This window comes from Hyla sarda, chromosome 8 (genome assembly GCF_029499605.1).
Source record: "Hyla sarda isolate aHylSar1 chromosome 8, aHylSar1.hap1, whole genome shotgun sequence".
In the NCBI taxonomy this organism is placed as follows: domain Eukaryota; kingdom Metazoa; phylum Chordata; class Amphibia; order Anura; family Hylidae; genus Hyla; species Hyla sarda.
In genome coordinates, this window is record NC_079196.1 from 22,047,028 (window position 1) to 22,061,283 (window position 14,256).

Here is a 14,256-nt window from a genome sequence, read left to right on the forward strand (position 1 = left end):
CCCGCCCTATCCCGGAGTACTCCTTCAAAGGGATACTCCGCTGAACAACATCTTATCCCCAAGGATAGGGGATAAATTGTCTGATCGCAGGGATCGCATCTGGCATGGAGCGGAGTTCGCACTGTGCATGGATGCCGCACCGGAGATTTCAGGGGTCCCCAGCGGTTGAACCCCCAGCGATCAGACATCTTATGCATTATCCTTTGGATAGAGGATAAGATGTTTTTCGGTGGAGTACCTCTTTAATGACAACCTGATAATTAGCGGAGAGCACAAAACACTCTCCCTAGTGTGAACATAGCCCTCTGTGGTGACCTAGGGCAGCTTAGAATTGGTGTCTGTTATTATTTATATTATGGTGGTGGATCTAGTTGCTCACACTGTATCATTGACTTCCTGAGGAAATCCCAGCATTGACTCTTATGTTTCCACAGGTCAGCCATTTATAAACCCAGACGGCACTCCAGTTGTGTATAATCCTCCTGTGACTCAACAACCAGTTAGGACCCAAGTGCCTCCCCCAGCGCCCCCTCCTCCACCCCCACCCCCTCCCCAGCAAGCACCCAACCACCTCATATCACAGGTATGTACAACGCCAGAATGTAACTGGAGATACTGGGCACAGGAAGTCACTTAACAGATAACTATTCACATTACCACTTTGAGTCATATATTATTAGGTGCCAGCCCGTCCTGCAAAAAATTGGACTAACACCAGTAAACAGGGGCTATACTGCAATGTGGTTGTTTTTTTTATGCATATGGGAAATTGTCTATATATATATATATATATATATATATATATATATTTATTGCCATGTAAAGCCTTTGGGTGCACCTGGATATGGTGCTACATTGTACTATCTGGTCTACACTATGTAACATTGCATGTTGTGATCATTGTCAATTTCGCAATCTGATGCCGCTGTTGTTCAAATGGCTTCCGGTCCCCACTGCTCACTGCTTCTTCCGAGTTCCTTTGACGTGTGGTCCCCGCAGGGAATGCCCACTCATTGACCGACTGCGCATGGAGTTCCTGCAGTAATGACGCCTCACAGGAACAAGAAACTGACTAGAACAGCAGGGACCAGGAACCGTCAGCAGCTGCAGGGGGATTGGGGCAGGGGAGTATGGCTTCTTGACTCGATTACATATTTTTTTGGCCACCAGAGTAACCCTTTAAAGTGCTGGGAGCCAGAATTGCAGAAGTATACACTGTATTTTTATACATGACGACTTAGATAGAACCCCAAAACAGTTTTGTGCAGGGTACTGTACGTTTTCAGATAGCAACAAACTTGTTCACGGATTATGCCTGTTTTTTGCATCACAGCTGCATTGAAGGGAATGGGGCTGAGCTGCAGTACCACATACAGCCTGTGGATAGGTGTGGCGCTGTTTTTTTTTTGGGGGGGGGGGGGGGGGAAACAGCCATGTTTCTCTAATCACATTCGCCAGCTTTGGTTGGTCATGTTGTTGACTAATAATTTTCTTCAGTGTTTTGGATTGTAAGTTTCACAGCTCAGCCTCCTCCCTCACAGCCATCGGATTTTGTCATTTTTGTAGTAGTGTGTTATGCGTACACGAGAATGAATATTGAGTATTAGCCAAAAGACGTGGAGTATCCTATCACCACCCTCAGCATCGAAATCTAAATACAGTCATGGGCTGTAGGCTAGAACTCAAATAGTTGGCCGAGGAGTCTCTTACACAACTTTTATTTTTTTTTATTTTTTAATGCTGTCCAGTCTTGCTAAGCTGTAGTTTTGCAAAGTTGCAAAGTCATGTTCTTAAAATCCTGGTGTATCCTATCGGTTGACCTCTCCTTTTGCAATTATACACTTATTCTTTATTCTGTGGATAAGTGTTGATAGCGGGACAACCTCTTTATTGAAAAAAATATATAAAAAAAAATAGTAGATATTTTAAAAAAATATAAAAAAAACAAAACATAACCACATTTTTTTTTATATAATAAAAAGGCGAATTCCAGAGAAAACTTACTTAAGTAACTAAACGCGGGGGGTCCGACCACTAGGACCCCCCGTGATCTCCGGGACGGGACGACCGTGGCTCTCTTAGTGAGGAGTGTGTATCGTCTACCATTGGACGGCACGGGATCCATTCATTTCTATGGGAGCTCTGATGATGGCCTAGAGCTGTACTCCTGGAGATCGTGGGGGCCCCAGCAGTCAGACCCCCCGTGCTTAGCTACTTATGAGGATATCCTGTGGGTAGGGGATGAGTTACTTTTTGCTTGAGTTCTCCTTTAATATATGTATATTTTTGTAAGACCCGGTAAATCTGCTTTGGCAGAAAACCACAGTCCGTGTAATGTTATGAGGACGGCTCAGGCAGGCGTGGAATGTTTTTCTTGTCGGATTGGTTTTGAGTGACAGTATATAGAAAATGAATGGAGCATCAGTATAGATAGACGTAATGCGGCACCGAAGAAAGGAATTCACTGCACTCAGCAGCTCCATATTTTAATACTTTACATGTCACCCAATACACTGGGGGAATTCTGAAGAGCGCATTAACCTTGGAACAAGGGTAAGATGGGGGATGCCATGAATTTACTTATGATGCTATAGTAGGTGCTGTGTATACAAGTGGGGAGTAACTGTGGCAAAATAAATAAAAATAATACAATTTTAATTTAAAAATAAATATATATTTAAAAATAATAATATCCCCCCCCCCCCCCCCCCAAAAAAAAAGAAAGAAATTCATGGCAATTTTGGGGTGTCTAGTTATGTCTTTTTTTCTTAAATATTGGCTAATAGTCATAAACTTCCAGCTGTGTATGATGCGTCCTCTCGTGTTTATCTCTCTCCGTCTTGTTTTTAAGTGTTTCCATCTCTGTTTTTTATTGTCTTTATTAACCAAGTCTGTTTAACTGTTACTCCTTCAGCCTATCCGGTCTCTGCCGTCCTCTTCGCAACCTGTTCAGTACCCAGCCGTCTCTTATCCGCCCCCGCTCCTGCAAGTCTCACCCACTCAGCAGTACACTGTGGTACTATCTTCTGTTCTATTCTCTCTGTGCTGCGTGATCTCTGTACATGTGATGTGTTTTTGTGTCTACAGTGAAATTGTTATGTTGTATAATATAAAAAATATTATCTTTTTTTCACACGTGATCCCTAACCTTTTTTTATTTTATTTTTTATTTTTTGTGTGTGTGAGAGAGTGCTTTGTAAAAGTCATTGCAGACTTTAACCACCCATAGGGGGTACAAACTACATGTCTCCATACAGTGGTTTCTCAAATTACAATGGCCTCTGGTTACAATATTTTCGGTCTTTTCTGGGCCATTGTAACTTGAAACCAGACTCAGCATACAATGTACAGACAGTCCAGATCTGTGAAACATGCCAATGGCTGAAAGAACCAACCAATCAAAAGTGGCATTCACTGGTAAAACCCCTGTATTACTGAAGTGTATGCACTGACTGGTGTCTGGTAGCGCCCCCCTACAGTACAGGGAGGTATTACATGTTATTTACTACTCTTTACCTGTATTACTGAAGTGTATGCACTGACTGGTGTCTGGTAGTGCCCCCTACAGTACAAGGAGGTATTACATGTTCTGTACTCTTTACCTGTATTACTGAAGTGCATGCACTGACTGGTGTCTGGTAGCGCCCCCTACAGTACAGGGAGGTATTACATGTTCTGTACTACTCTTTACCTGTATTACTGAAGTGTATGCACTCACTGGGGTCTGGTAGCGCCCCCTACAGTACAGGGAGGTATTACTTGTTCTGAACTCTTTACCTGTATTACTGAAGTGTATGCACTGACTGGTGCCTGGTAGCGCCCCCTACAGTACAGGGAGGTATTACATGTGCTGTACTCTTTACCTGTACCAGGGTTAGCTGCTCCTTTGGACACCAGGTGAGGGCGGCTCCATGTTAATTTTTTAGGACACTGTGTTTACTGTACAGGACCCTGAAGAAGCTCCTGTCCTCTACATAGACAGTGATTACAGCTCCCAGCAGATCTTTATTACTTTTATATGTAAGGATTTGCTTTATCTATATTAGTTATCTACTTATTTTTCTTAAATCCTAACTTTTTCCTATTTTATGACATTTTGGTGGCTTCAGAACCAATTACCAGGTTTCCATAGAATTATAGCCTCAACGTCCAATAGTTTCACCATACAATGGTTGTCCTGGAACCAATTAATATTGTAACTTGAGGGGCCCTTGTATAGCCGTCTCCATATGGCTCCTAGGGGGCTACCAAAAATTACAACCTACAGGAAGGTGGTGGGTGTGACCACTTTTACCCCCCCCCCCAATATGGCCACATTTTTGATTATATGGGAGGCGGCAGATCCCAGCGGTTAGACCCCCAGCAGTTTTCCTCCTAATCCATCATATAGTTAGATCCCCCACCCTTTCCCATTTAAATTGAACAACAGTTGTGCATGTACCCTGGAACTCCATTCACCCACTATGGGACTAAAGAAGACAGCCCAAGGTTTGTACTTAGCTGTCTCCATTAATCCCATAGAGAATGAGCATAGAAGCAATATGCATGCTTGAATGGAACACAAGATCCCCAATCTCATGATTTAGGGGGGGGGGGGTCCAAGTGGTATTAACCCTTGAATGTCGTGACGCCAGGGTGAGGTTTCCTCAATAGTAATGTTCCTACCGCCAACCGTCCCACAAACGGCAGGGAAAAATAACAGAATGTCCACAGCAGATTTCAGGAATAAACTAAAGAAACTTAACTTGCGGAATTTATTAAACAGACTTTAACATAACAGTCTTTTCAAGAGTGAACCGGGATACAGGTTCCTCACAGGTTTTGCTAGGACTTTTATGCAGTCCACTGTGCTTCTAATTTAGAAGATTTGAGCTGGTAGTAGTCACACAGGATTTGATAGATGGAGCTTTGTAACTCACGGTTTAGTGGCTGCTGGTTCTTAGGCTTTGGGCCTAGATGAATTGAGATTTCTGCTGAGATGTTTGTGCTTCTCTTGATGATCCGGAACTAAGAGAGCTGCTTGCTTTGTAGCCAGGAAAATAAGAGATAAGAGAGAATTTAGCAGCTACAGCGCTTTATATATTAGGGGGCTGGACAAAGCTCATTGGTCAGGAAACCTGTAAGTTATGAACCCAGTGAACTCTGGGTACATCACATGACCTATAAGTTCCTTGTACATCTTACACATCACAACCGTACATCATGTGACCACTAAGGTCCTGTACATATAGTTTCTATACATTAAATAAATATAAACACATTTTACATGAGGCGACCAAGGGCAAGCCCTGCAGGAGAGCCCTATATCAATGGAGGAACTCTAGCCGAGGGGACCCCAGACAAGGGACAGGACAAAGTCCTGTATCGGGTCACCACAGAACCATGTACAGCATGGTATCTGATGAGTGCAATATGGCCACATTTTTGCCTCCCAGACCCGACCGGAGGTCTTTTGTGGCCTTCCAGATAATGCAAAACTACAACCCCCAGCATGCCCGGACAGCCACCGGCTGTCCGGGCGTGCTGGGAGTTGTAGTTTTGCAACGGTTGGAGACCATGCTCTAGTAGCATTGCTTTGTATAAACTGGAGGTGCAATGAGCTACAGTAGACCCACATCTCTGTGCGTGCCCTATTAAGGACCCCATCTCTGTGCGTGCCCTATTAAGGACCCCATCTCTGTGCTTGCCCTATTAAGGACCCCATCTCTGTGCTTGCCCTATTAAGGATCCCATCTCTGTGCGTGCCCTATTAAGGATCCCATCTCTGTGCGTGCCCTATTAAGGACCCCATCTCTGTGCGTGCCTTATTAAGGACCCCATCTCTGTGCGTGCCCTATTAAGGACCCCATCTCTGTGCGTGCCTTATTAAGGACCCCATCTCTGTGCGTGCCTTATTAAGGACCCCATCTCTGTGCGTGCCTTATTAAGGACCCCATCTCTGTGCGTGCCCTATTAAGGATCCCATCTCTGTGCGTGCCCTATTAAGGACCCCATCTCTGTGCGTGCCCTATTAAGGACCCCATCTCTGTGCGTGCCCTATTAAGGATCCCATCTCTGTGCGTGCCCTATTAAGGACCCCATCTCTGTGCGTGCCCTATTAAGGACCCCATCTCTGTGCGTGCCCTATTAAGGACCCCATCTCTGTGCGTGCCCTATTAAGGACCCCATCTCTGTGCCTGCCCTATTAAGGACCCCATCTCTGTGCGTGCCCTATTAAGGCTCCCATCTCTGTGCGTGCCCTATTAAGGCTCCCATCTCTGTGCGTGCCCTATTAAGGACCCCATCTCTGTGCGTGCCCTATTAAGGACCCCATCTCTGTGCGTGCCCTATTAAGGACCCCATCTCTGTGCGTGCCCTATTAAGGACCCCATCTCTGTGCGTGCCCTATTAAGGACCCCATCTCTGTGCGTGCCCTATTAAGGACCCCATCTCTGTGCGTGCCCTTTTAAGGACCCCATCTCTGTGCGTGCCCTATTAAGGACCCCATCTCTGTGCGTGCCCTATTAAGGACCCCATCTCTGTCCGTGCCCTATTAAGCCTCTGTACAAAATGGACTCAAATCTAAACTCCTATATAATGTAGGACTCCTCACTGTACCCTCCGCACTAAACGGAAGATGATTGATGATCGATTCATCACCTGAGGCGTCCACTATACCTCCTGTCTGGCAGATGGAGGAGACCGCCTTCACCTTTTGTTGTTTTTAATTAAGTGAAATTGTTCCGCTGCGATGGGATTCTTCTTCATATTATGTATACAGGTTTCCTGGGATTTTTCCTTTTTTTTATTTTATTTTATTTATTTTTTTAACTTGTTTTTTTAAGTAGCTTTTGACAATAACCTCAGGAGCGAATATTTAATGAAAAAAGTTTGTGTAGATTAGTTTGGCTTAGGGATAAATTTGTGTGTGTTTTTGTAAGGCTGGATTGACATGTAGTATTTGGGCCAACAGTATTGGGTCAGGATTTAGTCAGGATTTTTAGAACAAAAAAAAAAATATATATATATATATATAAGGAAAGACTTGCAACGTTTTCTAGGTTTTGAACCCACTCCTGGTTTTTGCTAAAAATACTGACCAAAATATTATGGGGGCGATTTATTAAAACCTGAAAAGTTGCTGAGTTGCCCATAGCAACCAATCAGATTGCTTCTTTCATTTTGCACAGAGGCCTTGTCAAAAATGAAAGAAGTGATCTGATTGGTTGCTGTGGGCAACTGGGCAACTTTTCCTCAGGACAGGTTTAGATAAATTTCCCCCTATGTGTGAACCCAGCGCATTTTACCATCTGTATTATGATGCAAGTCACGGCCTGATCACAGGTCTGATGACCCATGGTGAGGCCAGGAGGGCAAAATGCGCTTGAAATACACTAGTCTATGGAGAGCCTTGGGCTATGGTCACACAGCGAAATGTGCGCCTTGAAAATGTGCCATCTCCATAGATGGCAATGCATTTCTGACTGGATTCTGCAGAGAGAATTGGCAGGTCATTTGTTCCTGGGAGGCGGATTGAATTTTTGTGACAGATGTTTCTGCTGTTGAAATTCCGCTATTTGCATGGTGCAGCAGAATCCCATTGGAAACAGGACTCCGCCACATTCAGCCATGTAAAGCATAGCCTTAGGCCATGTTCACACGGCCAAAAATTTTTGGAATATTTGGCCAGAAAACATAGGCGGACATTCCGCACTTTTGACTGTTCCGGTGGGCGCTAGGACCGAACGGAAATGCACTGTCTTATAGACGCCAATACATTTTCGATCAGAATCCGCAGCAGAATAGACATGTCTATTCTTTCTGCGGACACCGGAATCAGGATTCTGCTGCAGAAATTCCGTCGTGTGCACAGTGCAGCAGAGTCCCATTGAATGCAATGGGACTCTGCTGCAGCGGAATTTCCAAGCAGAATATTCCCACTGAATTCTGCTCATAAATTCCATGGTGGGAACATTGCCTTAAAGGAGATCTGCAGCCATAGACACTTATCCCTTATCCGCAGGGTAGGGGATAAGTGTCTGATCGCGGGGGCTCCAACCGCTGGGACCCCCTCGCGATCTCCTGTACAGAGCACCAGCTCTGCGGCCGACATCCACCCTCCATGTACCTCTATGGGAGAGGCGGAGATGCAGCATTTTTGCTTCCTTGCCTCTTCCATAGAGCTGTATGGAGGGGGCGTGTTGACTACACACCCATTAGCCAAACAGAGCTGCTGTAATGCCGGGTCCCTGTATGAGAGGTAGATGGGGGGGGGGGGGGGGTCCCAGGGATTGGACCCCCCACCATCAGACACTTATCCCCTATCATGCAAAAACATAGAAGGAAAAAAGAAGGGAAGAAAAAAAAAACATTCCAACAACAGCATACGAATTCGAATGCACTATAACGTTTTAACAATCCTCAATTTTCCCCCAAAAATATTTTTTTTCCCAGAAATAATTTCCCCGTGTATATTTCATATTTATTCACTAATAATAAATCTTAATATAAAGTCGTAAGATTCCAGAATAATGCTCCAATCTTATTGTTTTTAAGCCCAGTTTTTGTAAGATAACCGTACGACACGTAAGCCAAAAGTCTTCTCCTTCCCGTCAGGATCCATTTTCCAGATTGATTGTAATATCTTGTGACTTGCTAATTGCATCCACATTACCGCGTCTTCGAGAGTCTGCCGTAATATGAGCCTAATAACTGCAGATGAGGTGAATTCGGGAAGACATCAGGACAACACATACCGTAATTCCTTATATAACCAGTATATCCAAATCAGAATTTATTTTAATTTTTTATTTTTTTTTGCTATATATACCGTAAATTTTTTTTCTACTTCATGGTATCTATAATTATCCTAAATCGCCATAACTACCCTCCAGGCTCCTCTAATCACTTTTTCTTCTTTTTTTTTTTCGAGATTGTCATTTTTATAGATTGTCCGCGATTTTGCTAACGCAGTCCAAAGACGTTCCGGCAGCGTTATGTATTTCCTTAATTATTTTTGAACTCCTGGGATGTGTTCTGCATTGTTCTAGGATACTGTACGAACAATGCTACTCTAAGCTGTTTTCGCCTTCCTCGGGGATGGCAGATAAAACAAATTATGATGAATCAACGTTACTTTAATTGTCAAGGTGTTAATTAAGTTGGAGGAGGAGGAATGGAGGCCTTTTTATTTTTTTATTTATATTTTTTCCTTTTTTTTTTTTTTTTTCATACTGTGCCAAAGTTTTTTGTTTTCTTCTTTCCCTTGAAAAATTTTACAAACTTATTTTATTATTTTAATAATGTACAAAAAGATGGAATCATAAGCACTCACCCATAATAAAGCGTAGCTTTTATTGGGCCATTAAAATTGACCGTTGGCTTGTGAAGGTAAAAACGACCTCAGCCGACGCTGAGGACAGGATAGGCGACAGTCTGTTTCACGGGATCTCCCGCTTCATCTGGCCGAAAGGCCAGATGAAGCGGGAGATCCCGTGAAACAGACTGTCGCCCATCCTGTCATTTAGCTTCGGCTGAGGTCGTTTTTACAGACTGTCGCCTATCCTGTCCTCAACTTCGGGTGAAGTCATTTTTACTTTAACAGCCGGCGGGCAATTTTAATGGTCCAATAAAACTTAAATAAATTCAGGGCAGGCTTGATTATTCAGGGCTAAAATTGCTAAAATGCAGGGCAGGCTTGATTTATATTTTTGCACATTTTTTGCAGCAATAAGAGCAGTGGTGCCGCCCGGAACTCTTCTGCGCCTAGTATTTTATTATTTTTATGTTAATTTGTGATGTTTCTATACAGATTAGGTTTTTATATTTTTAATTCTTTTAACAATTTTTTTTTATTTTTAAGATTTAACCTTCTTTAGGCAATTTTACCCTGTGCCTTTGTGGTTTTAAATCAAAATTACAAACTTTTTATATATTTTTTTCTTTTTGGCTTGATAGTTTGTATGGAATTATTTTATTAATTTTATGTGTTAATATGTGCCGGTGAATGGTAATTTTTAATCTGCATGGAAAAGTATCATAAAAACACACTTCTCTAAACTGCCTTGCGCTATAGATGTAACAGTAATGAGTCAATGTTCTCCATAGACTTTAGTGGGCCAAACAAAATGACAAACTTTATTTAATTATTGGGGGGAGGAAGAAGTTGCCATGCTGTTCTTCTCTTCTGTTATAATACGAAACCTTTGATTTAGCTACCTTCTGTATTGCTAAAGTAGTTGTATGATAGCTTAGCCCGGTGTTTCCCAAAGTGAATATTAAAAAAAAAAAAAAAAAAAAAAAAAAAAAAAGTTAAGCTGCAGATTTTATTGCAGAAATCTGCAGCATATATGCTTCATGTGATCATACCGTAAAATAAAATAAAATAAATTCCATATTATACATCCGTATTTAATCTAAATTCTCATACTGAAGTGTGAATGAGGCCTCACTATGAACAGGGCTTTAGGGTCATAGGGGGAGATTTATCAAAACCTGTCCAGAGGAAAAGTTGCTGAGTTGCCCATAGCAACCAATCAGATCACTGCTTTCAATTTTCAGAGTCCTGAAAAGAAGAAGAAGCAATCTGATTGGGGGCAACTTGGCAACTTTTCCTCTGGACAGGTTTTGATAAATATCCCCCATACTGAATTCGTTAGGCTAGGCTCTCATGTAGTATTTTGGGCTGTATTTTAAGCCAAAATCAGGAGTGGAACTGACAGAGGAAACTATAATGGGGAAAAATGTCACCTTTTTCTGTGTTTTTGACCCACTCCTAGATTTGGTTTAAAATATTGACCAAATACTAGGTGTGAACCAAGCCAAAGGAAGCTAATACATTTGTGGTGAGGGTGTGATGAAGGTAGATCGAATTACCCTGGGGGCAGATGGCATTAACACCTTGTGTTCGTGACGCCAGGGCATGGTTTAACCGCTTCACCATTCGAAGGTATACCGCTGGATCCTGGACTAGGCACGGGGGCAAATAATGACTCCGATGCCAAGTGACAGAACAACGGCAGCTTTACTGAGATAGACAGGTGTAACAGTCTTAAAGGGGTACTCCCGTAGAAAACTTTTTTTTTTTTTTTAATCAACTGGTGCCAGAAAGTTAAACAGATTTGTAAATCACTTCTATTAAAAAATCTTAATCCTTCCAGTACTTTTTAGGGGCTGTATACTAAAGCGAAATCCAAAAAAGAAATGCATTTCCTCTGATGTCATGACCACAGTGCTCTCTGCTGACCTCTGCTGTCCATTTTAAGAACTGTCCATAGCAGGAGAAAATCCCCATAGCAAACATATGCTGCTCTGGACAGTTCCTAAAATGGACAGCAGAGGTCAGCAGAGAGCACAGAGAGTGGTCATGACATCAGAGGAAATGCATTCCTTTTTTGGATATATCTTTAGTATACAGCCCCTAAAAAGTACTGGAAGGATTAAGATTTTTTTTAATAGAAGTGATTTACAAATCTGAATAACTTTCTGGCACCAGTTGATTTAAAAAGAAAAGTTTTCCATAGGAATACCCCTTTAACAGCTTAGACAGGCCCAAGGAGGTGACCAGTGACTTCAGAGACCTTAGGGCTCGTTGCGACTTGTAGTGGATTTGGTCAATTTGATGCAGGGCCTCGCTGACTGGACACAGTTTGATTGTGACTGACTAGACAGACTTCACCCCGTTTGTAGCTTACCAGATTTTGACTTTCACCTGTGGGGCAGTGGATTTGTGGCTGCGCGGCTGCGTGGTCGGCTTCAGGCCTCCTCAGGACACCAGACATTCTCTCTGGACTTCACTGCACTCAGCACTCAAGAGACAAGAGACTGAGCTAGCTCCTCCCAGGGTTTATATGGGGGAGACTCTGGAGGGATCCCGTAGGTCACTCTATAGGTCACATGGTCACTGGTACCTTCCTTGGTTACAACACTTAACAACATTACTTAAAGGTATATGACAAGTTATATACATTACAATAGATAACACAGGTGGTAGTTAACTACTTAGGGACACAGACAAAAGGGGGGCCCAGAAGTCGATGAATAGAGTCCGCCTGACAGGGCAGCAATGGTACAGGGGAGCAACTCCTCTACTGGGCCACCACACATTTTTTAAGGCATTTTCTGAGAGTTTTATTTGATGTATTAATAAAGATTTAGATGAATAAATGTATGCTGGAAACGTAATTTCCATATTTCAGATTTGTCTTTTTTTATTATAATTTTCTATTTTTGTTGGTGTGTATACTATTATATCTTTTTTTTTCTTCTTTTCTTTGTATAGCCAGACAACCTGGGCTCTCAGTTTAGCCATATGAGTCTTGCCAGACAGCCATCGGCAGAGTCTTCAGATGCTCATTCGACCATGTTCCAATCCACTGTGGTGCTTCAACCTTCCGCACAGTCTGGCTACATCATGGCGCTCCCCCCTCCCCCTCCTCCTCCACCACCATTTGGACAGTCTGTGCCACCCCCTAACTATTCTGCCTCCAGCCAGCCTGTCAATCCCACAGTGCTGCAGCCGCAGGGATACATCCAGCCCCCCTCTCTCCAGCAGGTACGGGGCTCCCCCGGGAATAGCTCAGGTGCTAATGAGGAAGATGTCAGTAAAGGACACCAGAAGCTTCTAGCGTCTGCTAATGGTGAAGTCGCATTCATTAGCGGAATCCGATTTTGGGCTTGAAGGTTTATAATGTGACAACAGACTCATTTGCGGGTGTCTGTATTTTATTGGCGAATTCTCTCAGTGCAGAGATGGGAGTTATTAAAAAAAAAATTTGCCTTATTTTGCATAAGTTAACATTTTCCCGTCGTGAAATAACACTAGAGGCAGCTGTACTAAAAAATGTAATGTTTTCATATTAACATTATTTTGGCTCATTATCAATATCACAATTAGATTGGATAGGTGGGAGGAATTAAATGAATCAAAATAAAAATTATAACTTTTTTAAATATTAGAAACACAAATGTCATTAGAGACAATTGACTTGATAACTGATCTGACTTGGTTATAAATTGTTGCGTTAAATGTCAACCCAATTTACTTACTTTTTTGTCTAGATGCCAACCTGCTACTGTGCTCCAAACCAGTATCCTCACTCCAACCAACAATATCGACCCGTCTCATCGGTGCAGTTCGCTTCTCAACCAAACCAAACACTGCCACAAGCTGCCCACCAAACAGGTTTGTATGTCCCTCTGCCTGTAACCTTCCCCCCCTCTACTGCCCTTATATCTGCTACGTTTTAGACGTGGAGCGGCGGGATGCGGGCCCGGGGCGCTGTATGAGAGGGTTTAAGTTTCTCACAGTGAACCGGTCTCTTTTCCAGCCACTTTCTCTTCTTCGGTTTAATTTCTTGGTCTCTCACTACATGTTTCTCCCTGGTTGCAATGACAAAATATTTGATGTTTTCTAAATTTTGATCACAGTCCCGCCATGAGGATGCTGTCAAGACAATTGACTGGTGAAGGATAATACTATCGGGCTACATTATACAATTTTGTTTCAATCTCCCATGGTATTATATGCAGCTAATATGGCTCTCTAATTGAAGATGTGCCTGGTGGCATTTTTTTCAGAATTTCGTATAAATTTTAAACGTGGGAACAATATTGTAAAAAACAAAAGCAAAACAGCACACAACGTTTTGTCCTCCATCTGCTGTTACGATCCCCATTGGGTTCCACTGATCTCGACTTCCTGGTCCTCATCTTGACACACAAAAAAAGCCCAATCACCAGCTGAGGCGAGGCTCTGCCAAGGCCAATGAGTAGACATTCGTTATATGTCAAGACGGAACCAGGAAGTGAAGATCAACCAGACCTGGTGAGGATCAGAACAGCAATGAAGAGACATCAGGAGGGTGAGTAAAATTTTTATTTATTTTTATTTTTAGCCAGAAAATAATTTTCTCACTGGAGAGCCTCTTTTAAAGTGTAATTTAAAGAAACTTTTGACGTGTTGGATGTTTTTTTTATTGGTGGGGGTCCAGGTGATGAGATGCCAAAAAAGTGCTGTCTATGAGCCGGTCTTCAACGAGCAAAGAGAGAAAGCTCTCATATGCTCCTGTTTATATTGGTGATTGGTGGGATTTCAGCACCTAGACCCCCCCACCATACTTGTTACATATCATCAAGACATGTCAAGTTCTTTTCATACCAAAGTTGCACTTTATATTTAATGAGCCCTACTGTACCACAGGTGACTCGTCAGGATTTTTGGGGTAAAGACTCCCACCCCATCCCTTTTTGATTCTTTTATATATATGAGCACACCCC

At 42.7% G+C, this 14,256-nt stretch overlaps 1 protein-coding gene across 18 annotated transcripts in view; it reads left to right on the forward strand.

The window, feature by feature from the left end:
• Positions 1-14,256, forward strand: part of R3HDM1 (R3H domain containing 1) — a 104,717-nt gene that overhangs the window by 71,105 nt on the left and 19,356 nt on the right. For 14 of the 18 annotated variants that reach the window (XR_008847254.1, XR_008847255.1, XR_008847253.1 and 11 more), the window contains 4 exons: positions 435-583; positions 2,915-3,016; positions 12,260-12,532; positions 13,039-13,162. Coding sequence is in view for 15 of the 18 variants with exons in the window: in XM_056536307.1 (XP_056392282.1) it covers positions 435-583; positions 2,915-3,016; positions 12,260-12,532; positions 13,039-13,162 (648 nt within the window). In the remaining 3 variants the exon portion in view is untranslated. The remainder of the gene's footprint in view (positions 1-434; positions 584-2,914; positions 3,017-12,259; positions 12,533-13,038; positions 13,163-14,256) is intronic. The other 4 variants (XM_056536311.1, XM_056536319.1, XM_056536314.1 and 1 more) reach the window with 1 other exon arrangement.